The sequence below is a fragment of the Poeciliopsis prolifica genome, unplaced genomic scaffold (genome assembly GCF_027474105.1).
Source record: "Poeciliopsis prolifica strain line A6 unplaced genomic scaffold, Auburn_PproV2 SCAFFOLD023, whole genome shotgun sequence".
Taxonomy (NCBI): domain Eukaryota; kingdom Metazoa; phylum Chordata; class Actinopteri; order Cyprinodontiformes; family Poeciliidae; genus Poeciliopsis; species Poeciliopsis prolifica.
In genome coordinates this window covers 7396168-7423824 of record NW_026562398.1, presented here as the reverse complement: position 1 = coordinate 7423824, position 27657 = coordinate 7396168, and the positions used below count along the sequence as shown (strand labels likewise).

Genomic DNA, 27657 nt, shown 5'->3' with positions numbered 1-27657 from the left:
AGAAGTGTTCAAACTGTTTTCCTATGGTTGGGTGGATTTCAAACTAAAACAACTTTAATTTCATTGTTATTAGCTAGTTATTTTTAACTGATTTTAATACCTTATTTAATCAGACGTTGTTTTGAAATAATATTTTTATTTGTAGCTTTTCAGGACTTTGTAACTGACTCGTTTTTTCACGTTTTGGGTGTTGCCTAATGCATTACGAACCTACTAAAAAAAACTTAATTTCACCGCACTTCTACCAAACAACTGGATGGATTATTTTCCATTAATACTATTTACAACAAATAAAGTCAAAAATCTTTCAAGGAAGTTTATTACAAAACAATTAAACGCCTGTATAGAGCAGTTATGACAGCGCCAGACTGCAGAGAGTGATGTATCTGCCGAGGATCACGTAGAACAGTGCGGTGTCTAGTTTTTTAGGCGGACGTGCTCACTGCCTTGGAACATTCTCTCCACTGTGCGTGGATGTGTGTGTGTGTGTTTCGGTTAGATGTGTGTGAGAGTGTAATCTGCCTCCTCTCGTGTTGATGTCGACGCGCTGCAGGCCGACTGTGACTGGTGAATAACCGGAACAAAAATTTAAAAAAAGGAAAAAAAAAAAAAAAAAAAAAGAGCAAAAACAAAAAACAAAAACAAAACACCTTCAGCCCGACCGCAGCACGCCGATCCCCTGAGTCACAACTCCGCTGGGTCCCGAACGACCATGAGCCTGCCTCGGCCGGACGAGTTCAAGCCTCCCCCGGAGTGCCCGGTCTTCGAGCCCAGCTGGGAAGAATTTCGAGATCCGTATGCTTTCATCAACAAGATCCGGCCCATTGCAGAGAGGACGGGGATCTGCAAAGTCCGGCCGCCGCCGGTGAGTGCGCCGAGTTGTTTTATTCGGCTTCTGGGGGCGCAGATGCTGAGTTAGTTCGGCTTTAGATGGACCGAGCGCTAGGATTTAAAGGGACTGTTCAACATGGCGGATACACACCGCGGTCCTCATTCTTTGTGCTGCAAGCGTTAGCTTCTTCTCATTTACCCTGTCCTAACCCAGACATACTGCTCTAGTTGAGGTGTACTAGCAGTCGTGTGTTTGTTTCGGGGTGTTAAATCCGGGTTATAGTCGGAGTAAAGCCTCGGTGGTGGTCCGGTCATTGATCCTCTCTGCTGGCAGGCTAACCTTAGCTATACCTGTCATAATGAGGCTATCAGCTTTGACACCAGCAGCTATGCGGAAGCTATTCGGCTCCTGGAAGCACAACAAGAAAATGCGGATGATAAAAATAAAATAAATGACATTTCGCTTCATCTTTTACCGTGTTTGTCCTTTTAATGGCCCTAAAGCCACGAAGCTGACTTTCATAGTTATTAATTTATTTAGTTGAAGAGCATCCACAGAGTGAGTCCCATCACTTTCATGGTCACTTTCGAATAAAAACCCGACGTACAGTGAGTTTAATGTTTAATTCACACGTTAATATATACATAAATTTAACTGTTTTGCAAGATGTTCTTGTTAAGTATGGATTTTTAAAAAGTGGAGGAAAAAAGTCCTTCCTACTAAATCAAGTTATGACCTTTGAAGTATTGCTAAAAACGCAATATTGCTAAACATTTTATTGATGCAGGCTATGATAATATGAGCAGCCACATAATCAGGCAGGGTTCATGTATGAGCCTGTGTTGAAGGGTGTTGTCCTCCATGTTGGCTTTGTGGTAAGCTGGACTATTGAGTTGAGTCTTCCATCTGGCCATTTTGTCTGTCAGTGGGGGATGTTGGCCACAGACTTAAAGCAAAGAACTTGGGGTTCTTTGGGTGTTTTTGACACTGTGTTGTTATTGTTTTGATTTAAAAAGAAGTGTTTACATTACGAAATGATCTACAGGGTTGTGAAAAAGTGTGTCCTCCCATACAGACTTCTTAAGTTTTTATTGTTTTTGTTCCACTTACGCAGACTTTAACACCAGTCGAAGATCAGCTGAGTAAATAAAACATGTGGGTTTTCAAGTTAAGCTAGATGAACCATTCTGAGACTTTGTGAAAAAATCAGTCACCGATCCAAATAATCTGGTGACAACTATGTAGAAGAATATTGCCCATTTCTTTTTTCGTGAATTGTCTTAATTTAGCCGCACCGGAAAGTTTTAAAGCATGAACAACTTGTTTAAAATCATGGCATAGCATCTCGAGCAGATATAAGTCTGCGATTTGACTCAGCTGCTACACAAGTTTAGCTACTTTTTTGTTTAGCCGTTCAGTGCTAGTCCTGGCCGTGTGCTTTTAATCATTGTTCTGCTGCATAAATCAAGTAAGAGGTGAGAAAATGACCCAAAAACTGTACTCAAGTAAGAACAGCCTTTTGTTTTTGACCAGAACAGTCTTTATGACATTACATTTTGTAAAATAAAGTGAATGTGAACGGAAGCAGCTGGAAGTCTCACTTTTCAACAAGCAGAGGTGAACAAAGTGCCCAAAAACTGTACTCAAATAAGAGAACCACTACTTCCACATAGTTTTACTCAAGTAAAGGTAAAACGTAGCATTCAAGAAAATATTCAGGTAAGAGCGAGAGAGTAATTAGTAAAATAAAATTTTCATTTCAAATGTAATGTGTACTTGAGGTGACCTTGATTGTAGAGAAAGTCATCTATAAATTAAGTTTATTGTTATTACTGTTATTATTAACTGGTCATTGCATTTGATGTGATACTTAAATTATGTCATCAGAAAGAAACTTTTGTAGTTATGTGTACATTCTGATGTCTTAAAGCCTAAAGGGAAAAAAATACAGATAACTATTACAAATAAACAGATTCAAGCTGAATAAACACTTTTACAAATAAATATATTTCAGTATAAAACTTCTGAAACTAATATTGACAGTATGTAATGCATATTTATGTTCCAATGGGGTAAAATACTTCCAGTTTTCACTTGACCTCTAAATAACATTTGGATAACAAAGCTTGTGTACAAACAGGAGGTCTCACTTTAACATAAACAGTAGGTCTGCATCTGGTGCATTTTTAGGTTGAATATGTTTATTCTTCATTCAGTGAAGTTACTGAGTATCCTGAGATTTTACTCAATTAACTATTAATTCTTCATAATAATATTAATAAAGTAAAAGTAAAAAGTACATAGAAGTAAAATGTCTCTTAAAAGTATTTTTTTCCCCAAATACTTCTGCTTAAGGTTAGTAAGGTTTTCCCATAGCAAGTCATTACACTTGATAGTCCCAGAGGATTACACTACCACCACCTCATGGTGGTGGTAGTGTTTCTGAAATATTGTTAGTTTTATTCCACATTTAATGGGATGCAAACTTTTGAGAAAGTTTTACTTTTGTCTCATCAGTCCATTACAATTATTCCCTGGACTCCAGCAGGTGTCCTCTCTCTTATTGTTAAGTCATGAACTCTGACCGAGGCTGGTGAGGCCTGCACTGTTTTTTTAGATGTAGTTTGGCGTTCTTTTGCGACTTCCCGTTTGAGTCGATGATTGCTTTCGGAGCAGTTTTTATAGGCTGGCCACCACCGCTAGAAGGGTTTTGTGTTTCTTTTATTTGTCGATAATGACTCTCACTGAGAATCACTGGAGCTCTAAAACCTTAGAAACGACCTTTTGATCTTCCCCAGACAATCATCTGCTCTTAAATCTGTTTAGATTGGGGCACGCTTCTTGACGTCTTTTAGCCTGCTTTATGTTTCTAAATAGGTTCTATTAAGTAATTTCCTAAATGTACACACTTAATCCTAATCAGGCTTGTTTTATTCATATAGTTTTAGTCATTTTAATTGATGAAATTCTGTTTTAAAAACTGCACTTTGGTTATGTTTGTTTAATGGTTTGGACAAGTTGGCAGAAACAAAGTGTGTTAGGTGTTTAGTACTGTATATGTTCTCTATCAGCTGAAATAACCAATAAACTATCCATATTTTTATCTATACAATTATTTAAATCCAAAACTAGAGTTAGAGTTCTGTGCAACATTCCTTTAAGTTTGCAATTCAGAGCAAATTCAAAAGTTGCCTCTTTCTTAATAGATAAAATATATTTAAGCAATAGTTGTGTTTGTTTACACCTTGGGCTGGGCGTAAAGATGAAAGGCTGAATCCCATCTGCAGGCTGCCGGTTATCATGACCTCCATGTTCCTTTATGTGTCATTGTTGCTCTTCAGGACTGGCAGCCACCATTTGCCTGCGATGTTGACAAGCTTCACTTTGTCCCTCGCATCCAGCGGCTCAATGAGCTGGAGGTGAGTTTTGTTTATCAGTTTATATATTAGAATATATATCAAATGTGATTTTACTATTATCTGTCTCTCCATCTTTTTGATTTTTATTCATTTGTTTATTTTTAGATTTCAGGTACTTTAAGAATGCTTTTTAGCATAAGGTAACATTTTTTGGTAAGAGGATAATGCTTTTTAATTAAAAAAATAGACTTTAGGTCAGTGGTTTCCAAAGATTTTCTGGCCCAGTGCCCAGTTGATTATTAGAAAATAATCAACTGGGCACACATATTGTTCAACCAGACATAAACATATACACATTGAAGTTTATGTCATACTTCAGGTTGCAACAAAACAAACCATAAAAACAGTCCATAAATAACCATAAATACATATTGATTTTTGTTTGTTGATAGGCACAGACGAGGGTCAAGCTCAATTTTTTGGACCAGATTGCCAAATTTTGGGATTTGCAGGGATGTACCCTGAAGATCCCTCATGTGGAGAGGAAGATCCTGGACTTATATAAGCTAAACAAGGTGCATTATTCCACCTCTCATTTTTCACAGACAGATATATATCTCATAGAGTTCAGAAACAGACACCGGTGACGTGACTTTCTGCTGTTTCAGCTCGTTGCAGATGAGGGGGGATTTGACATCGTCTGCCAGGACAGGCGGTGGACCAAGATTGCAGTTCAAATGGGCTTCTCTCCCGGCAAAGCCGTCGGCTCACACCTGCGAGGCCATTATGAAAGAATCCTCTATCCCTACAATCTGTTTCAGAGCGGAGCTAACCTGCTGGTGAGTCGCACGCATGTATCGGCATGACAGCAATCTGCAGTCATCATCTGAAACGATGCTGTTTGTATAAAAAAAAAAAAACAAAACGAGCAGAATCCAAACTGTTGTGCAAAAGATTTGTGTGTGATTTGCTTTGGAGAGAAATATGTGATATCGTTTTTTTTTTTAAGATCATTTTGAATTTTGCATTTCTAAGTTTTTGGTTTGTTGCTAAAAGTGTGGATGTTTAGTCAAGAAGGCTCCGACTGCAGAGGTCTACCATTCACCTAACTTCTCATCTCCCTGCACTCTCATTGTGACCCTCAGATAAATTTAAGAAGTTAGATTTAATTTCATTTTAAACCTAAAATACAGTTTTTAAATTCTAGTCTGATTTATGTATAGGGTGCTTGAAGGAGTTTGAATGCCACTTTATTTTTTCAAGGTTTTTAAGGTGCTTGATTTCTGTATAAATCCTTGAAAGTGCTTCAAATTCAGACTGCACAGTTTTGTACTAAAGTGTAATCTTACGTTTGATTAAAAGTCTAAATTTGGAAAACATTACTTAGAGTTGAGACCAGATATTTTCATACATGTAATATGAATGTCTGAAGTTAAGTCAGACTTAGCTTCTCTTGTTTTGATGGTCAGTTAAAAAAGAGTTAAAATGGTCACAATAAATCAATTAATTACATGATGAAAGTTTTGTTTATTTATTTAGGGTATTTAAAATGTTGTCCACTTCCAGTGTTAAATCTCCTGTTGTAAAATCTGTTTAATATGTCTTTTAATCATCCTATCTAAAAATCTGCTTCCTACCATAATTTTTGTCCAGCATTTTATGTATCAACATTATGCGACACATAAAGGCAATCTGTGGCATAAATTTAATGTGACAGAATTCAAAGTGCTTTTTTTTCTTCTCTGTATAAATATTATTAGTTCAGAGTGCAGGAACTAGTACTCTCTGCCGCTGGAGCCTCTTGTTACAGTTTAGTGTCTTGTCATGACTTTAACTTCATTTGCACCGTAAAAAACAAAGAGAGTTTCTGTGATACTTGACTTGAATTGGTTCTGTGTGGCTGCACGGACAGGTCACTCTAACATGTTTTACTACCAAAGCTCTCTTTTGCCTCAGGCACAAGAACCAGCTTCCAAACTGATGCGTTTGGAGGCTGATCCTGACCTTGAAAAGGTACGATTGAGTGACGATTACAAAGACGCTAAAGCTTGAAATGCATGTCCTGTGTGGCTGTTACCAGCAGCCACTGTGGTTTTGTTTCTGTGCCAGGCAGAAATAAGGTCAGAAGTTAAAACTTTGTGCAGTTCTTTACTCTTAGAAAGACAGGAGGAGGAGGAGTACTGTTTCAAAGCACAAAAAGATGCTGACGCTGAAATATCAGTTAATATAAAATCAATTCATTTGTCCACCTACTGTCTGAACCCACAGAAGAGCTGGTGCCTGAAATGTATAATGACTTGCAAAAGTATTCACATCTGTTGAACTTCTCATGTTTCAGCCGCAAACTTCAGTGTGTTTTAATGCAGTGATGGGACTTGATTACATTTTTTAGTTAATTGCATCTTAATTGAAATACAGTTCTGAAAAAAGAAGAGACTATTTAAACTGATCTGTTTCTCTTTATAGGTGAAGGTTTGAGTCAAATGAACATTGGTCTTTTATTCTATGAACTACTGACAGCATGTCTGTGAAATTTATTTGCAGAATATGAGAAATGGGGGAAATAACAAAAAAGATACAGTGCTTTCAGACCTCAAATAAAGTTCATATTCATTTAGAAACAACAATATTAATGTTTTAACTCAGGAACAGTTCAGAAATCAATATTTGGTGGAAAAACCAAGAGGTTTTCAATGGGTTTCAGTGCAGTGGGCTTTTAATTTTTTTCCAGAGCTGCATATCAATAAAATTAACATTTTAAATTACAAAAAGCCTTTTGTCAACTAAATTATTGAGTACATACACATGTAGGGTCAACAATAAAATATATTTGTTGATCTTTATCTGTCATTTCGCTTATTCAACCATCAGATTGGCGCATTCAGCAGTTTCTGGAATCCCTGATCATCATACAGAGCAAAAAATACTAAATCTTACTCAGTATTTTTGTCTAGTTTCTAGTACAAATGTTAGTTTTGTCTTATTTCAAATGTGCTAACTTAGAAGTAACTTTTCAGTAAGATATAGGAGCTTGTTTTAAATAACTAAGTCCTTAATATTATTGAAAACATTATGACACTTGTAACAAGTCATTTTCCCATGTTGTAAGTGAAATAATCTGCCAATCGAACAAATACTTTTTCATCAATATGAAGGAATTATTTACTTAAAACAAACGCCTATATTTTGCTGAAAAGTTGCTTTTATTAGTTTCTTATTTTAAATTTACTAAGATATTTACACCAGACACCAGACCAAAAATTAAAAAAATTAATTTTGTGTTTTTTCCAGTTTGTAACATAGTACTTATATAATTATTACTTAAAATACATTGAACTCCTAAGTTGTGAAGTCACAAAATGTGAAAAACTTAAGCTGTGTGAATCCTTTGTTTTTGCTGCTTTTTTATTTTATTTTTTTCCAGAAGTTAATATCTCATCTTGTTTGGCTGAGTGTTGTTTGAACCATTTGTCCTCCAATGTTACTTATTAAACTTGAAAAGTTAAATACTGGGTGAACCGGGCCTCAGCTCATGCCTGATATAATTTTAGATTTGACATATTTGTCTTGTTTAAGGTGACAAACTCTCATTAGCCACATCCTTCTTTTGGCCTTATTGTCTTCTGGCTTCACAGCAAAATACCATGTAATACATTTCACCTACATTTAGTACCTGATATGAGAAGCGACATGGCTTTCAAATAAAATCTCCAATCTTTTAAATCACTTTCCATACTGGCAGATTATTTCTATTATAAAAAGACAATTTTTTAATGTTATAAATGAAGTAATCTTCCAGTGGAACTAGTACTTTTCCATCAATATTAAGGAATTTTTTTCTCTTAAAACAAGCTCTTATTTCTTGCTGAAAGGTTACGTGTAAATTAGTTTTGAATTATTTCAAGTGTATTAAGACAGTTGAACTAGAAACCTGACCTAAACTTCTTGGTAGGATTTTGTGCTTTTGCAATGGATAGACTCACATTAGCGATATCCTTCAGGCCTGTAACCCGTTCTGTCCATATTTATAACTTCCTCATGTCTGTGTTTGCAGGTATTTCCTGTCAAACATGCAAATTCCTGCTAATAGCCAGCAGGTTTGGGTTTCAAATTAACTTTGTTTCCCTCAGTGTGTCCAGAAACCCGACCAGTCGGCAGAGAAGATGAGCGACGACGAGCCCAAGCTGCAGGAGCCGATTCAGAGAGCGCCGGCCCCCCCGCCTGATGTTTGCCCCAGCGCTCGCCGAGCCAAGCGCATGAAGATTGAGGTGAGAGTCGCTGCGGCTTCACTTTTCACCGCAGGTTCCAAGAATAGCTTCTCAGAGTTTTTTACAGTTTGAGGTTGCCTCTAGTTTCACTTCTTGTTCTCTGCTGGTGCAGACTACCTGTGTGAAGACTGAGCCAGGTGAGATGGGGGATAGCAAGCCCAATCTGAGGAGGAGGATGGGCTCTATTGTCGTAAAGCAAGAACCAGGTCAGACTCTTCATCTCAGACAGCAAAAAGAAAAGCATGTAACTGATTTAAAACTGCAGTAATTAACAGTTATACATAAAAATATGTACTTTACACGTTTGTCAAAACTGTCATCATGTCATGAGACAAATAAGCTCCTCTGCCTGCTCCCAGTGCTCCCAGTGCATTCTAGATTTACTATAGTCTGTCATGGATGCTACTGCTAGTTAGCATAGCCACTGATGATGTCAGATAAACAGTTTACCTGTAACTGTTAGTTGTTTCTCCACCATTAGCACAATTAGCAACGACTACATGAGTGTTATTGACAGCGCTAAGACCCTCCTCTTTGCTTTGATTGGTATTTTTGGTCGGGAGGGGAGCATTTCTCGATCTTTTCGCAGATTATCTGTATCATGTTAAACTGTTACGACATGGTGACACTTTTAACAAATATGCAGAAAAAAAATCGATAAAAATTACCTACAGTGATATTCAATTAATTTGATTATTTAATAGTAACTCCATCACAAAGTGAAACACATAATATAGATAAATTACTTATTTTTGATGATTTTTCTGCTTCCATCTAATGAAACTTCAACATTTAAGATCAAAATATTATACAAATAAAAAAGTAAATACATAAACTTATTAAAAAATGTTTAATACTTGCTTGAAGGTTGTTATTTTAATCTCACAATCGAGCCACATCAAAATCGATATTCTGACTTATTAGCAGGTGCTTGAAATCCTTGAAAATGCTTGAATTTAAATTAGGTGTTTTCAAGGTTTGGAAAGTGTTTGATTTATCTTTAAAGTCCTTGAAACTGCAGAGTTTTATAATACAATGCAATTAAACGTTTGATTAAAAGCCTAAATTTGGAAAACCTCACAGTTCAGATATTTTCATACACTGAATTAAAAGACTGACATCTTTCTTTTCACTCTCTAAAGTTAAATCAGTTTAAACTTCTCTTTTTTAGGTCAGCTATAATATCCAAAATTATTTCTGTTTGCTAAATTCCAGAAAACTTAGAAAGATTTTTTTTATTATTTTTATTTTAACCATTTTTCTATTGTGTTTAAACATTTAATTTGAGCAGCCAGATCCTTTACCTTAACACTTTTTGTAAATATTATTAGTGTAATAAAAATGTTTTCTTCCTAATTATAATTTAAATTACGTTATCCCTGCTGCAGAAATAATAACAATGATAAATGTTATATAAAAGTGAATTTAAACTGTCTCATTTAGCTCATTTGTATTGCTTTTATCTCCATGGTTTGGTGCTGGAAAAGTTTGAAAACTTACCGTTAAAGAGCTTGAATTGTACTGTGGGGAAAGTGTCTGAACCCAGGACTAAATATGATTATATTTTACAAGAACATTCAGAAATGACTGACATCGAACTTCCAAAATGTAACAGAATCAGTATAATTTACTATGAAATAGACATACACACTAAGAAAGTACATCTGAAGAACTTTTTATCAGATTTTAAGTTATAGCTTGCAAATGAAGAACAAAAGTCAATTAAAGTTACAAAGCTGCTCTTTGTAACGTTGAGTTTTCTTACTGCTTTGCAGAAAAACCGATTCCCATTTTAGTAAAACAAGAACCAGTCGAGTTTAAGGAACCAATAATCGAAGCAGACAAATTCAAGTCCCGCTACAAGAAGATGATTCCTCTCGTTCCTCTGAGTCCAGTAAGTAGAAACATCCTCAGCCTTGGGAAGTTCAATCGCTGAATAATTGATGGTGGCGAAAGCTTCATTTGATTCACTATGATTCCTCTATAGATGTACATATTCTGTCATAGTTTCCAGAGCTCAGAGATTCAACAACTGGTTTGAAAATGGAAATGTCACATTTAAAATGATGGATAAAAAGCCAATCATCATTGTGCCATTATTAAATGGGAACTATTGTGCAAAATTCCCTTTTTGGATGTTTTTTTATTTGGGTCTTTGTTGCTTCTACAGTCAGTCAAAACAATTTTCTTTTGATTTCTGGAAAACCAGCCGTTTCAAAAACCTCCCAGTAATGACATCACAGTCAGTGGGTGCTGAGCTCCGCCCACTTCATTATTAGAAGACAACCATGTTTGGTTAGCTGGTTTTAGCCCCATATGGGAAAACAGCGTGCTTTATAGTTTCTGAACGATATTTATCATTCAGAAACTGCTGCTGCTGCTTCCTTTATGGTTCCACTTCTTTGATCCTACCAAGAAAAGTCCAGAAATGTTCAGAACTTAAGTATTTTCCAGAACCATCCATCCATCAGACATCCATCCATCATCCGTCCATCTAGCCATCTGTCCGTCCGTTTATTCACGTGTACTTTGAACACATGATGAATTACATGCAGATCTCTTAAAATCAGCTCATTGTGCAGCTGATCTCCTCAGTTGTTGAAGAGAATTTCCATTTGAAAACAAAGTGAGACGTTTCAAGCCTTCCGACTTTAAGCTGCTGTGGATCTGAATGGACCAAAGAAAACTCTGTAATGTCTCGTGTCTGAAGAGCCTGCTTAAAGTTCAGCAGACGTTTCTTTTTTGTTGTTGTTGTTTTCAGTTGATGTATCTGCCTTTGTCTCCCAGGTGGATCTGGTAGTGTGTCTGGTATGTGGGAGCGGAGCCGACGAGGACCGGCTGCTGCTGTGTGACGGCTGTGACGACAGCTACCACACCTTCTGTCTGATCCCCCCGCTGCACGACGTCCCCAAAGGAGACTGGCGGTGCCCCAAGTGTCTGGCTCAGGTGACACAAACAGCACAGGATGTCGACACTGTTTTTACAGAACAGTCCTGAAACAAAGGGGGAAAATAAGATAAGGTTACTTTATTATATGGCAACATGTTTATATGTTAGAGGCAAAAGTAATAAAGGACCAACTGATGTAATTTGAAGAAAGATATTTGATTTTAAAAAATGCAGGTTTTAGTTGTTTTTCCAGATATTTTTGATGGAATAATTTCACTATATATTCTCAAAAGAATGACTCCAAAACAACCAGTACTACTTATTTAGATCTTTTTTGAAACTGTGTGTTTTTCAGAATCAGTCTTAGTTTATAGTTCAAAATTTTGAGGCAAACAAAAATTTTGACTTTGACTTCAAGCGCTTACAGCGTACTGACTGCACAGTTTTGTTATCAAGTCCATTGTTTGAATAGCCTAAATTTTGAGGGCGTTACTTACAGTTTTCATATATTTAATGAAAAAACACTTTTTCACAAGACGTGATTAAGAAACAGTGTAATCCAAAAGTGTAATGCTGGAAATTCTCAAAGCTTAACTTGAAAATGTTTGAAAAGTTCTTGAATTTTACTGAGGAAAAAGTGAACGAACGTTGATTCAGCCTTAGTTTCACTGCAAAAACACAAAATTATACCAAGTATTTTTGGTCTAGTTTCTCATGCAAATATCTTATTGCACTCAAAATAAGACAAAATAACTTTCAAGTAACTTTCCAGCAAAATATAGGAGCTTGTTTTGAAGTTAATGATTCCTAAGTATTGATAAAACGTATTGAACAAATCAACTAATTATTTCACTTACAAGACAGTTTTTCTTCAATGTTAAGAAATTATTGACTTAAAACAAAGTTCTATATCTTCCTAAAAAGTTACATGTAAGACGCTTTTGTCTTATTTCAGGTGTAATAAAATATATGCACTAGAAACCAGACCAAAAGTACTTGGTGACATTTTGTGTTTTTGCAGCATGGAATTTCAATCGTATTCTAAGAGGCATTGAAAATCTTAAAGTTTTGATATTGCTGTGTTAGATATTTACGATGTAAACATAAAACTGGTATTTAATTGCACCTGCAGGAATGCAGCAAACCTCACGAGGCGTTCGGGTTTGAACAGGCACACAGGGACTATTCTCTGCGTGCGTTCGGCCAAATGGCAGATGCGTTCAAATCTGACTACTTCAACATGCCGGTTCATGTAAGTCGTGTATTTTCCTATGTAAACATCCTCGTCTGTGTTGCTTTAAGCCTTTTTAAATTCAAATTTCATCCCTCTGGTGCTGGTGACAGATGGTACCCATGGAGCTGGTGGAGAAAGAGTTCTGGCGCCTGGTTGGAGCCATCGAGGAGGACGTTACCGTGGAGTACGGAGCTGATATCGCCTCCAAGGAGTTTGGGAGCGGATTCCCCATCCCAAATGGAAAATTTAAGGTTTCCCCAGCAGATGAGGTATTCTTTTTAAGTCAGAGGAATTGTGATCAGTTTTTATAGAATTTATCTGCTTTAATCCAATTTATTACGAAGAGGTGGACTTATTGCAACATCACATTGGATGTGTTTTTCGTCTTCTGCAGAAATACCTTAAATGTGGCTGGAATCTGAACAATCTGGCCATGATGAACCCATCGGTTCTGACTCATGTGACAGCTGACATCTGCGGGATGACGCTGCCCTGGCTCTATGTTGGCATGTGCTTCTCCTCATTCTGCTGGCACATTGAGGATCACTGGAGCTACTCCATCAACTACCTGCACTGGTACAAATACATGGAAACAGAAAAAAACACAAATACAGTTTGACGAAGGAAACTCAGAACTTTGCTGAAAACACAGATGTTGTTAAGACAAATTATCGAATTGTTTTTTTTCCCTGGATTCAAATATCTGAAAATACCCCAAATTAAACATTAAACCAAGTAATAATAATAATAACCCTTATTTAACCAAATAAAAAAATTATTGAGATGTACAATCTCTTCTTAAAGAGGGATCTGGTAGCACTGTTTAAAAGTATCAATAAAAAGAAATGAAATTTCAATCCTACCTTAACTGGACAGAAGATAGCACATTCCTGACACACTGCAAAATACAAAATGTCACTAAATATGTTTTCGTCTAGATTGTAGTTCATATATCTTAGTATATTTGACATAAAACAAAACTTAAGTACAAGTAACTTGTCAGCAAAAAATAAGAGGTCTTTTAAACTCAGTAATTTCCTCATTTTGATGAAAAATATCTTATTTTACTGATAACAAGACCTTGTCATGTCATGTTATAAGTGAACAAGTGGAACAAGTACTTTTTTATCAATATATTTAAAAAAATCACTGAAAGGTTACCTTTGTTTCATTTCTAGGGTACTGGCATATTTACACTTGAAATTAGACAGACAGTCTAACATTTTGTGTTTTTGCAGTGTTGTTTCCTTTATTTGTGATGCTGTTGTTCATTTTTAGGGGCGAACCGAAGACCTGGTATGGTGCTCCTGGCTTTGCTGCTGAGCAGCTGGAGAAGGTGATGAAAAAACTGGCTCCAGAGCTGTTTGAGTCCCAGCCGGACCTGCTGCATCAACTGGTCACCATCATGAATCCCAACACTCTGATGGCGCACGGCGTCCCGGTACCCGCTGCTTTACTCATCACCTCGGTCTGTTTCACATCTCTCGAATAAAAACCAACCACTTGTCTCTCTGCTGTAGATTTACAGAACCAACCAGTGCGCCGGTGAGTTCGTCATCACGTTTCCCAGAGCGTATCACAGCGGCTTTAATCAGGGCTTTAACTTCGCTGAGGCGGTCAACTTCTGCACCGTGGACTGGGTACGTAGCTTTACTCAGAAATACTTATTTTTTAAAAAATGGAACTAACAAAAGGAAAACATCAACTTTAAAGACAACATGGTGGATTTTCTGGAGTGGCCCAGTCAAAGTCAATCTGATAGAGAACATGTGTCGGGCCAAAACAAGAAAACAAAAAACAGAAAACCATCAATCAGTTATTCATGGCATGACTGTGTAACTTAGCAGCAGAAGTGGACAAACTACCCCAAAATTGTACTCAAGTAAAAGTATCATCAAATTTTACCCAAGTAAAAGTTAAAAGTGCAGTAAAGTAAAGTTAGTCTGAAAAGTACATCTTTTCCAAAAATAAATGTCAGTGAGTAAATGTAACTAGTTACTACCCATCTCTCTTTATTGGCTTATTTGAACGAGTTTTTTTATGGTTGTACATCCAGATGCCCCTGGGCAGGCAGTGTGTGGATCACTATCGTCTGCTGCATCGCTACAACGTCTTCTCCCACGATGAGATGGTGTGCAACATGGCCACCAAAGCAGAAACGCTCAATGTGGTTCTGGCCTCAGCCGTTCACAAGGACATGGCCCTCATGATCAAAGAGGAGCAGGAACTGAGGGACAAAGTCAAGAAAATGGTAAAGTGGTTCTCATTTACTAGAAAACTTACAGATTTTGTGCCAACAATTAATATTTCCTAAAATAAAAAATGTAAAAATCTTATTCTGTTGGGGTTTTTTAACACTATTAGGGGGTGGTGAACTGCAAGGAGGCAAAATATGATCACCTCCAAGATGATGAGCGTCAGTGTGCGAAGTGCAGGACCACCTGCTACCTTTCCGCCATCACCTGCCCCTGCAGCCCAGGTGTGCTGGTCTGTCTCTACCACATCAACAGCCTCTGCTCCTGCCCCGTCTCCAACTACACTCTCAAGTAAGAACTGCTGGAAAAGCTTCTTCTCTCTCAGCATTAGCATCTTCTTCAGGCGATCTATCCTCCTAATGAAACCGTTGCTTAGATAAGTGGGTTCCCAAACGTCTCGATGCTGCAGAAAATACCACAAAATATCTAAGCATCTACTTTTAGAATGTTTTTTTTCCCCCTTTTATTCACTTTTCAGTAATTATTTAATTCATTTAACGCACTTCAAAACACAAAATCTTACCAAGTGTTTTTGGTCAAGTTTTTAGTGCAAATATTTTAGTTTATTTGAAATTTGAAAAAACTTACTTGCACGTCTTTAGCAAGATTTAAGAGTTTGTTTTATGTCAATAATTCTTTAATGTAGATGAAAAAGTACCAGTTCATTCAATAATTAAAGGAAAAATGTGTTGTTATAAATTAAATAATCTCCCAGTAGAGCTAAACCTTTTTCATAAATATTGAAAGAATTACTTTCTTAAAACAAATGTGGAACAAAATTAATTATCTACAATATTAAAGATTACACCTAGACATGTATAAAATATTCTGATTTGTATAAGTTGTTTTTCTACACCTCTCTCCAAGCCAGCTGCACCTCGTAACTCATATTCACATAAGAACAGTTCTTCTTTATGTAGCTAAAAGGGAGGACAAGGCCAGCCACCTGCAAGGGAAGAGATAAACAGTTAACGCACCCCCACTATGGGAACAGGATGAAATGCTCAATTTCTTTATTTTTATGGGCATTTGAAACAACTCCCACTTCTTGTGTGCCAAGGAACTGTCTATGAATCTGTGATTGTTGCGGCCTCCCCAGAACACACCTAGAGTTTGCTATGAGTTTATCTGTCGTTCTCCACTTGCAAGTGATATTAAAAGTTTGCTCTCCTGCACATTTACTGTCTCAGTTTCGTCTCTAGAGTTGTTTCCAACTCAACACAAGCTATTATATAGTGCTAAAAATTTATTTACAAGTCAGTTTTGTCTTATTTCAATTCAATTAAGGTATTTGCACTTGCAACCAGATGAAAATACTTAGTAAGATTTTGTGTTTTTGCAGTGCATATGTGCTGCTTCATGCCTTCTGATTTTAGTTTTGATGAGTTTTGAGGTGGAAATATATTTAACAGGTTTGATTTATAATATATATTACATTTTTCCACCATAATCCCCTCTTTTGATTATTAAAAATATAGAATATTTTATATTCATCACATCAAATTTTATTTAATCTCCACGGTTCCTATGTTTTCTGCAGCAAGGCTGCTGAATGGTTCCTTCTGTCTTTTTTTTCTTTCCAGAAACTTTTCCATTTCAGGATTGAGAATCAGCTTCATCTATCTGATTGGCAGCCAATCAGATAGATGATCATGGCAAACAACATTCTAACAAGTTATTTAAATTATATTTTACAAATATGATAGAAAACCAGATTATATTTTATTTTTAAAAAGTCATTTAATTTCTATTTATCCTTTTTTGTTCTCATCTTAAATCCAACTCCCTGAGACCTCCCTAGCGCCCCCTGGTTGTTGCACTTTAAAAACCACTGCCACAGATATATATTTTCCTGTAAAAGTTGCCGCATCATGAATCTGCTGCAGTTGCAGAGCTAAATGTGGAATTGTGTTTGCTCCTGCAGCTACAGATACACTATGGATGACCTGTTCCCCATGATGAACGCCGTGAAGCAGCGAGCCGAGCTCTATGATGAATGGGCCTCTCGTGTCACTCAGACTCTGGAGGCCAAACTGGAGAAGAAAAAAGGTGAGTAAAACAAAATGTTACAAAAGTGAAGCAATAGTTTTAGATATTTTGGTTTGATATCTGTCGTTTGTCTAAATTAGCTGCATTTTTTTCCATGATGTATTCATGCTTTAAGAGGTTTCTTGGCTGGAGCTGGATTTGTGATAAAAACTAGGCATTTATTGTGTTTTCTTTTATTGTGATACATTTGTCATCGTAATAGGAATGTTGATTTATCATTTTTAACAATAAATTCCAATTAAGGATGTTTGAAGTCTCCCCCAAAAAAGGACAGTATTATCATGATTGTTAGTTGTACTACATTGCAAAATCTTGGTAAAATTTTGTGTTTATCTGTTTAGTACAACTAACAATCCTGGCAATTTTCATCAAGTTTCTACTCAAATATCTTTGTACACTTGAAATAAGACAAAACTAACTTAAATGTATTTTTTCAGTAAGAAGTAGGAGGTTGATTTAGGTCAATAATGCCTTAATATTGATGAAAAAGAATGAGTTAGAAGTGGAAGATATTTTTCCCATACTATAAGTTAAAATGTTTTGTTTCTCTGGCAGATTATTCCATTTTTAACTCGAACTCTTTCATCAGTTTTAATGAGTTATTACTTAAAACAAACTCTTATATCTTGATGAAAAATTACTTGTAAGTTAGTTTTGTCTTACTTCAAGAGTATTAAGATATTTGCACCAAAACCTAGACAAAAAAATGGTAAGATTTTGTGATTTTGCAGTGTTTTAATTCAATGAGAGTATTAATAAATATCAATTAATGTGAAAATGTGATTAAATGCAACTACTGTGTGCAGTTTAGTGATGCAGATCACAGTTGTTTTTAATGTAAATGATGTCCTTAAAAAACAATTTGCAAATGTGAATGTTTTTTAAGTATCAGTATTTTTGTTTGTTGGGCTATAATTCCTTTGTCATGCAGTCACAGCCACAAAGTTTCCTAAAAAATAAGTAATAAAGAGTTCTTATTGCCACTTTTATCCTCAAAATAGTCCCACAAAATATTGTGATAAAGTTTTTAGTCCATATTTCCAACCCTTAGCTGTGTTTCATTCCTCTGCTGAAAACATTTCAGTGTTGGGTTGTGAAGGCGTTAATCAGACGGCGTCTGACCCGTCGTTCTCTGCTCAGGTCTGCCCGTCTTTCGCTCTCTTCTCACTGAGTCAGAGACCAGACTGTTCCCCGACAACGACCTGCTGCGGCGGCTGCGGCTCGTCACACAGGACGCAGAGAAATGCGCCTCGGTGGCCCAGCAGCTGTTGAACGGCAAGAAGCAGACCAGGTAGCATTGTTACAAAAGTTACATTTGTTTGTAGGTGTTAGTTCCTCTGTGTTAGCGTCATTGAGGTGAGTCTCCTCGTTGTTCCAGGTATCGGTGCGGGAGTGGAAAGTCTCGCAGCCAGCTAACGGTGGAAGAGCTCAGCTCCTTTGTGAGGCAGCTGTACAACCTGTGCTGCAGCCTCCCGCAGGCACCTCAGCTCAAGGTACGGCAAGGAAAAGGAACATTTCATATTTTTTTTTACATAAATGTCACACATTCATTTTTTATTTAGGGAGTATATGTAATTGTTTTCAAAAACAATTGTGAAAAAAGAATCATTTTAGAACAAATCAAAACATTTTTGGGGGGGTAAAGTTTAGAAACTACAACACAAAAATAAGAAAAATTTAAAGAGTGAATCTGAATCTAAATTATCAATTCTATACTGATACCAAATTGACATTATTGATATTTTGGATCAATCTGCCCACCTTTAGTAAAAATGGCTCTTTGGATTGTAAAGTTTTCTGTCCTCTGTATTATTTAGGTTAAGTTTTGTCTTGGGGTATCAGAGTGAAGGGGTCAATGCAAATACATATAACACTTTTTATTTTTTAATTTATTAAAAAAAAATCTTTAAAAAATTATATTTAATAATTACTAACCTTACTAATAATTACTATGTGTTTGTTACATAAGATCATAATAAATTACACCGAAGTTTGTGACAAAATATGAAGGAAGTTTATGGGGGATAAATACTTTATGAAGCACTTTATGGCCAGCGGCAGCAGTGACGCCTGCAAGAGGGGGCAGTAGGAGGCCTGGATCCCCTGGATAAATGATAAACAAAAAAAATGAAGCAAAGTATTATTATTGTATACTGCTGTGTGTGTGTAGCGTTAAGCAAATGTCGAAAAGCAAAAATAATTTATGCTTCTTTTCATTTAGGAACTCTTGAATCGGATTGAAGACTTCCAACAGCACAGCGAGAAGGTCCTGGTGGAGGAGTCACCCAGCATCGCAGAGATCCAGAGCCTCCTGGACGTCAGCTTTGACTTCGATGTGGACCTGCCGGAGTTGCCTCAGCTGCGGGAGCGTCTGGAGCAGGCCAGGTGGCTGGAGGCCGTGCAGTTGGCCAGCGCCCAGCCCAACACGCTCACCCTGGAGGCCATGAGGAGACTCATCGACCAGGGAGTGGGCTTGGCACCGCATCCGTCCGTGGAGAAAGCGATGGCGCGGCTCCAGGAGCAGCTCACTCTGTCGGAGCACTGGGAGGACAAGGCGAGCAGCCTGCTGAAGGCCAGGTGAGCGCAGCACCACCTGATAAATGGCTGCAGCCACTTCTCCATTAATCTCTATCCATGTTCTGCTAATCTCGAAAAAATACAATTTCTTTTTAAAGTTACATCATTCCTGGAACAAAACGGCTAATCAAAACTTTATCAACAAAAATCCGGTTTTAAACTGTGTTTGCAGCACCTTTTCATTTTGTTTGTAGGAATCCTGTGAATGAAGCAGAAACACATTCATTCATATCATCTGCTGCTAAATAAATAACATGGATCTGACTGAAACATGATGCTTTATTTCAGGCCACCTCACTCCATAGAGACTCTGAGCGCTGCTGCTGAAAAGGCTTCCGTCATCCCAGCTCACCTCCCAAACTGTCTGCTGCTGAAAGACGCCATCAGGAAAGCACGGGAGTGGCTTCAAGAAGCCGAGGAGCAGCAGGTGAGGAAACCCTTGAAAATACTTGAATTTCATGTAGGTGTTTTCAAGTTTTGGAAAGTGTTTCATATGTTAGATTAAAAGCCTAACTTAGAAAATGTGACTTACAGTTGAACCCAGGTATTTTTATACACTAAATAAAAAGACACACATTTTTTCACTCTCTGTGAAGTTAAATCAGATTAAACTTTTCTTGTTTTAGGTTAGTTGGAATTACTGAAATGGTTTCGATTTGCTAAATGTGAGAAAACTTGGCAAAAATGTTTTTTAAAGAAATTTTGTAACTTTTTTTGTATATTTTTCTTTGTTTAGTTTGAGCTGGAAAGTAGTTAACGTTTCCAGCTTGGATTGCTTTAGTATCCTGAATATTTATTATTCCTAATGACAAATAATCAGTGACTTATTGATCTGTGTAATTGAAATAGATGTTTTTATATGTTTTAAGTGAAGGACCGTTATTAAAATTCGGAGAATGTTTTTTTTGTGAAATTAGTGTTTTGTTCTCGTATTAGTCACATGTATAGGGTAACATTTTGTGATATTAAGTTTGACATATTTTAGTTTACATTATTCCTGCTGTAGAATATGGAATACTATCACAAGACATTTTTAACAACATTGATAAATGATGTTAAATGACTAGAGTGATGTAATAATGAATCAAAACTCTGATTTTTATTTCATTTGTTTCGATTTTATCTCCAAAGTTTGGTGCTGGAAAAGTTTGAAAACTTACCTTGAAAATGCTTGAGAAGTGCCTGAATGTTACTGTGGGAAAAGTGTTTAAACTCTGACTTTTCCACTCAAAAGTTGTGCTTCCTTCAGGCCAGCGGCTGCGTCTTGATGGTGGACAGACTCTCCGACATGCTGCTACGCGGACAAGCCATCCAAGTGCAACTGGAGCCGTTGGACCGGCTGGAGTCTCTGATGGCAGACGTGCAAAAGTGGAAAGAATCTGCAGCTGCAACTTTCCTTCTAAAGGACTCGACTCTTACATTGCTGGAGGTATTATTGTACAGATTGTTTTCTTTATCTACCACATTTTACTGAAACATGTCCATATTTAAAATCTGTCGAATGAATGAGGTTTGAAATTTGTTGCGTCCAGAAGTGATCTGAGAATATGGAAGAGCCCAAAAACACAAAATATTACCAAGTATTTTTGGTTTAGTTTAGAAATAAGACAAAACTTAATTACAAAGTACTTTTCAGCAAGATTTAGGAGCTAAATAATTAATTCATACTGACAGAAAAGTTTGACTTAATCAGCCGGTGGAACAAGACTGTTTTTGGTAACACTTTATTTGATGGGTTGTGCAAAAGACTGATGTGAGCCTGTCATGAACATGAACGAGTCCTCATAAATGTTTAGATTTGTTGTCATGAAGCGTCATTTGATAAATAATGACATGTCTAATGCAAAAGTGCACTAAACGTTGCATTATTCTGTAAATAATGACACTTTCAATGCAAAGTTTCATTCAAACTTGCTGTAAAAGTCAATTATTGTCAACTTAGCATGAAAACTGTCATTATTTACCAAATGACACTTCATGAGAACAGTCATAAGCTTTCATAAAGTCTCCTTCATGTTTGACAGTCTCATATCAATCTTTAGCACAACTCGTCAAATCATGTGTGACCCATTTTTTACCATATTAAAGGCTAACAGTTCTAGTTCCACTGGCAGATTACTTAATTCAACAAGATAGTTTTTCCATGTCAGAATTGAAATAATCTGCCAGTAGAACTAATACTTTTTCATCAATATTAAGAAATCATTAATATTAAAACAAGACCCTATATCTTACTGAGAAGTTACTTATTTTTGCCTTATTTCAATATTTATATTAGAAACTAAATTAAAAATACTTGGTAAGATTTTGTGTTTTTGCAGAGTAAGTTAAAAACAACAGAGGTATTTTTTTATTTGAGTCATCAGTTTTAATGTTTAGCTATTTATGTTCTTTTAATGCAGGTCCTGTGTCCAAGATTTGAAGCTGGAGCTGTCGGTTCTCCGAAGAGGAAGGCCAAGAAGGGGAAAGAATCCCTGAAAAATAACAAAAAGAAATCCACACGACTGAACTGTCTCAGCGATGTGGAGAAAGCTCTTTCAGAGACCAAGGACTCTACCTCTGCAGTGAGTGGAGAAAAGCACATAGAAATTGTTTAAAAGTTAAATTCATATATTCTAAAGAGCATTACACACAGAGTTAAATATTTGAGGTGTTTATTTCTACTCATTTTGATAATTATAGCTTATAGCTAATAAAAATGCAACATTCAGTTTCTCAGAAAAGTAGAACATAACAATAACTTTTCTGAAAGGTTTGTCTGTGTTCGCTACAGTAGATGCAGTCGGTTTCGCTCCTTTTATATCAGTTACTGCATTCATGCGGCGTGGCATGGAAGAGGTCAGCCTGTGGTTCAGCTGAGGTCTAATGGAGGCCCAGATTACTTTGACAACTTCCTTTAAATCATCTGCACTGCTGGGTCTGGTGTCTCTCTTCTTCCTCTTAAAGATTCTTAAATGGAAAAAATACAGAATGTGCCATTTTTTCATCATTAACTGCTAATCACACTAAAGCCTGTGTGTGACAGATTTCTCTTAGTAAAAGAAGCATCAGTACAATAAAACAAAACAAATCTGTCTCAAATATTGAACATTTAGAATATTATCTAAGATGATTACAGGTTTAAATTAAATCAAATTATTTCTTGTTTCCTTGTGGAATTTAAAGAAAAGATTTGAGGGCTAATTTTCCAACAACCAGAATCCAGATAGCATTTTTAAAGAGGATCCATTATACAAAATTCACATTTGTGCATTTCCCCCCCCCCAAAAAAAAAACACTATGCTGTGTTTTTGGCAATAAGTTAATATTTTTTGGCCGTTTCATAAACTTCCCTGTTGTAAAGTCACATTCCCGTCAATCTTCCCATCAAATATTGATGGGAACCCAATTGGAGCTCCAGGACGTTTGGTCAGCTAGTTTAACCTCTGTACAATGGCTGTTGGAAAAGACAAGTGTTTTTTAGTCGACTTACCATCCAGAAGCCACCAGCTGCGTTCTTGTCGATTGTGCTGGAGGCTCTGCTAACCTGTCCAAATATGTACGGTAGTATAATTGTGCATCTATTTGCAGCCGTTTTCACATATGAGGGAAAGAGTTTGGGGGCGTGGCCAGCAGCAACTTATCCTGATTTAAAGTGACAGAGGTCCTAAAATGGCTCAAAATTGACAGAATCATTTCTTAATCTAAGAATGATTTTGGGCAACAATGTTAATGAATATGATCTAGAGCCTATCAGTATAGGCTCTTGTTTAAGGAAGCCTAACAAGCCAAATTTAAGCTGTGCAGAAATAAAACTGACTCATTTCATCAACCAGTTGGCGACTCTGGAGGAGCTGCGCGTGAGGGAGATGGAAACCTTCTTCAATCTCAGGGCGGCAAACGAATCGAAGCTCCTCCCCACAGCGGACTGCATGGACCTGAAGGTGTGTTTCTGCCAGAAGGCACCCATGGGAGCCATGCTGCAGTGCGAGCTCTGCCGGGACGCTTTCCACAGCGTGTGTGTCAGGGACCCGGCCGAGTCGCGCGAAACCCAGCCGTGGCTCTGTCCGCACTGCCAGCGATCCGAGAAGCCCCCGCTCAGCAAGGTCCTCTCCCTGCTGGCGTCCCTGCACGGCGTAGGCGTGCATCTGCCGGAGGGCGACGCCCTGAACTATCTGGTAGAGAGAACTCTTAACTGGCAGCAGCGAACGCAGCAGATTTTACAGACGTGTAACCTGCCGGAGTTAGAGGAGAGACCGGAAACACCTCCAACACTAACCCACTGGGTGTCGGGCTGCGACAACACCCACAACAACACTCAGGTTTGTCTTCGGTTCATCGTTTTCTTTTCCCAGCCAGCAGCTAGCCGCAGATGCTAATTCTTAGTTTGATGTTTCTTCTTTCAGGCTCCATGTTTGACTCCAGAGTGGAACAGGACAAGCCATGCTCAGACCGTCTTTTACACCGAGCAGAGATGCATCCCACTACAGGGTCCGTGTTCGCTCAGCTTCAAATCAGAAGCTTGTTCTACACACTTAAATTAAATGACTGCACTGCAAAAAGCACTACATTTTAAAGCGTTTTTGTCTAGTTCCTAGTGCAAATATACAAAACTGACTTACAAGTAACTTTTCTGCTAAATATATGAGCTTGTCTTAAATGAATGATTCTTTAAAATGTATTTTTTAAAAAGTAGCAGATATTTTTTTGCTTATAGCAAAACATTTTTTTGAAATGAAAGTGAAATAATCTGTAACATGACCTGGTACTGTTCGTCAATATCAAGGAATTATTAATTACTGTGGAAAGTTTCCTCTAAGTTAGTTTTGTCTCATTTCAAGTGTTCTAAAATATTTGCATTAGAAACGAGACCAACAATAAAATGCTAGATTTTGTTTTTTTGCAGTTTAATCATTTAATTCAAGTGTGTAGGACAAGGGACACACTGCAAAAACAGAACATCTCACCAAGTCATTTTTGTGTAGTTTTAAGTTCAGATATGTTAATGCACCTTGAATAAGACTAAACTAATTTACAAATATTTTTTTAGCAAAATAGAAAAATTCTTGATTATTGATAAAAAAAAAAATTGAAGTAGTAGATTTATTTCTGATTTCTGAGTGAAATAATCTTCCTAGGGAACTAGTACTTTTTTATCTGTACTAACTCCGATATCTTGCTCAAAAGTTGTAAGTTAGTTTTGTACTAAGATATTTGCACTAGAAACTGGTTCCACTTTTTTTTTTTTTACTTCTGATACTGATATCGATATTTGAGGTTTTGTATCGGCTGATACCAATCCAAAACAGATTATCAGCTTAATTGACATAAAACGTTTCTTTTTATAAACACAGCCATAAATGTACTGAAATATAAAGTTATTTGATAATTTTGCGCCAGAACAGCACACCTCACAATTGATTAAACTTGTAAAAACAGCTCAACTTTAATTAATTCAACTTGTGCAATTATGAGTAGAACAGACAATATAAAATAAATAATAAAGAAGCTGAAGCTGAGAAAAAAAAAAGGTTGACTATTTAAATTTTGGTCGAACATGTAAATAAAAAAATGCAACAAACCTTTCAACAATTTTTGTTTCTCCAGGGCTGAACTGCGAGCTAGAGGAGCTGATGGTGGAGGGGCTACTGCTGCAGGTGTCGCTGCCGCAGGTCCAAAGCCTGTACCACATCCTACTGGACCGAGCCAACAGCCAGCACTCCAACAGAGCCGTTTCGCCGGCCGAGGACGACCCGACAGAACACAGCAAACACATGGAGTTCATCTCTCAGGGAACAAATATGGCACTGAACGAGGTGAAATACTCAACCTCAGCAAATAAACCAAATATAGCTATTGTCGGCACTGTTTGCTACTTTAATAAATAGATTATCAGTTTTGTTATCAAAACTGATGAATTCCTGACCTATCCCCTGGAAAGGATTTATTACAAAATATTTATTATGTTATTTTTTTCTTTGTCATTTTTTTTTGCCTTCTCTTTTTATCCATTCATCTACCGTCTGTTATTTCCATGACATTTTAAAACTGCTTAGTGCTCACACAACTGACATAAATCATCGCAAACTTAAGTATTTTAGATTTTTAAGTTAAGAATTCTGTGTAATTTTCCACCATATTGTTTACACTGCAAGTATTTTACTTTTCAGCAAGAAATAACAGCTTATTTTAAGTCAGTAATTCTTTAATATTGATGGAAAAGTACTAAGTCCACTGCCAGAGTATTTCACTTTTCTCCTCATTCACAGTTTCAGGTGTGTAACATAGTTTTTCTCTTGGTGAGTTTTATCGGGACTGATTCTGTTGTCAGGATGGGAACGACGACACGACGGACGTCATGACGGACGCCATGACGGACACCATGACAGCCTCAGAAAGGAAGGCGAAGAGGCGTCTGGAGAGGGATGGTTTACCGAACGCAGAGAAAAGGGGGAAAGATAAAAAACACTCCCACAAAAGACAGAAGGTGAATAAGAAGAAGCTGCAGCGCCGGCCGGCTTCGACCTCGTCCTCCCCGCGCTCCGACTTCTCCCAGTCCGACGATTCTGACGAAGAAATGGCTGTGTGTCCCGCTGAAAGTTGTCTGCTGCCCGAAGGAGACGAGGTGAGACTCTAAAGTGATCACTTACACTGAAGGTAGCCACATGAAATCGTGTATAGATCTATTTGATCAGAATAAACAAAATATAAAACATATATAAAAGATGATTATTCTTTTATTTATAAACCAACTTGGTTCTTTCTTTCCTTTATAAAGTCGCATCCAAGCCCTGAAAATGTTCTCAGAACAAAACCACAAACTGTTTGAGCTGCAAACAACAAAACCTGAGACGTTTAACCTCACAGATCATCAGTTTTTCATGCTAAATTGATTTTGTTTTCTGTGGTTTCTGGTCCTTGTGCCGCTGCAGGTGGACTGGGTCCAGTGTGATGGCAGATGCAACCAGTGGTTCCACCAAGTCTGCGTCGGCGTCACGGCGGAGACGGCCGAGAAGGAGGACTACGTTTGCGTCGCGTGTTCGCTGAACGATCGACAGACGAGAAAGTGAAGAAAATGAATTTTTAATATTTTTTTTAAGTTTTTGGGAAGTCTGCAGCTCCTCGGTCCGTTCCTGAAGCGTCACTGATCCTGTCCCCGTCCCTCCCCCACACAGTCCCACCTCTCTGACCCTTTTGTAACAATGGTGCTATCTCCTCTTTGACTTGTCGTCCAGAACTATAATGTCTAGGGTTTTTTTGTATTTTTACATATATTATATATATATATTTCTTTCTTTCTTATAAATTGTTGTGGTTGTCTAAATGGAAAAAAGAAACAAAGGACATTAAGTGTGCTGCATGGGTCTGCATTTCATCGGCACAACGGAGTCTTACACCACGATACCCCAAGTAAAAAGCGCTAAGGATTCAAATTTATCTTCTTTGGAGCCTCTTTGCATGTTTCACAGAGTTATGGGGGATGAAAAGGAGTTATTAACCCCAGTAAAAATAACTATAATTGCTTTTTGTTTTTCTTTAAATCTCGTTGTTTAGTCCATGCATCTTAATATAATTATTCCCGTTTTTGTTTTTGTAGAATAGGTTTTATTTATCTGAGCAATAATTTTTTTTTTTTTACTTTGATGGCTTGATCTCTGCCAAGTTGTGTTTTTAGCGATGATGTTGATGTAATGTAAAGAAAGTTACGTGGACGGGTTACGGCTGCGGAGACGTACCAGAGCACGCCGGAGGAAAAGCGAAAAAAACGAAACACGCTGCTGACATGCAGATCCGCAGGATGGTAACCGCGCATACGATAGAGAGGAAAGGTGAAGATGTTACAATTTATATTGTGGAATAAAGACCTTTTGTTCTATGGAGAGGTTTTCTCATCTCACTTGGTGCAAAGAATTACATCATAAATATTCTCCATTTATGGATTAATTCACTACAGACTGCTGCAATTATTTAAAAAACAAGATTTGAGTGAATAAGTTTGAATTTATCACATTTATTCAATTTTTTTCCCCTGATCCGAACATTTAGCTGAACAAGTTGAGATTTTTCTTTTTATAAAAAGGAAAAAGATATATTTCTTAAATCATTTGCCGTTTTTATCTCCTCAGTAATTCAAAATATCTTAATAAAGTGGTCTAAATTTTGTAGAAAAGGAATCTTGAATTATTGTTGATCAAAAAATATAATCAGTCTCAGT

The 27657-nt window shown here is 37.1% G+C and overlaps 1 protein-coding gene across 3 annotated transcripts; it reads left to right on the top strand.

Annotated features, from left to right (window-relative positions):
- Nucleotides 1-467: 467 nt before the first annotated feature.
- kdm5bb (lysine (K)-specific demethylase 5Bb) lies at nt 468-27322 on the top strand. 3 transcript variants are annotated; one of them, XM_055045886.1, is made up of 28 exons: nt 468-865; nt 4174-4251; nt 4644-4766; nt 4860-5030; nt 6148-6204; nt 8322-8459; nt 8572-8665; nt 10235-10353; nt 11247-11405; nt 12481-12600; nt 12693-12851; nt 12977-13158; nt 13861-14023; nt 14103-14222; nt 14639-14833; nt 14947-15128; nt 16762-16886; nt 18027-18177; nt 18265-18379; nt 19108-19463; nt 19752-19890; nt 20713-20892; nt 21866-22027; nt 23279-23764; nt 23849-23933; nt 25050-25258; nt 25774-26067; nt 26375-27322. In XM_055045886.1, the coding sequence occupies exons 1-28, from the start codon at nt 713-715 to the stop codon at nt 26510-26512; spliced, it is 4653 nt and encodes a 1550-aa protein (XP_054901861.1). In that variant the 5' UTR covers nt 468-712; the 3' UTR covers nt 26513-27322. The 3 variants fall into 3 exon arrangements, with proteins under 3 accessions (XP_054901861.1, XP_054901863.1, XP_054901862.1); XM_055045888.1 differs by lacking the exon at nt 6148-6204 and having other exon boundaries at nt 8331-8459; XM_055045887.1 differs by lacking the exon at nt 6148-6204.
- The last annotated feature ends 335 nt before the right edge of the window (nt 27323-27657 follow it).

Coding starts and splice junctions, on each gene's coding strand:
- kdm5bb (XM_055045886.1), top strand. CDS start 713: ATGAGCCTGCCTCGGCCGGACGAGTTCAAGCCTCCCCCGGAGTGCCCG. Junction 15,129..16,761: donor GTCTCCAACTACACTCTCAA/GTAAGAACTGCT, acceptor TTGCTCCTGCAG/CTACAGATACACTATGGATG. Junction 19,891..20,712: donor AAGAAGCCGAGGAGCAGCAG/GTGAGGAAACCC, acceptor TGCTTCCTTCAG/GCCAGCGGCTGCGTCTTGAT.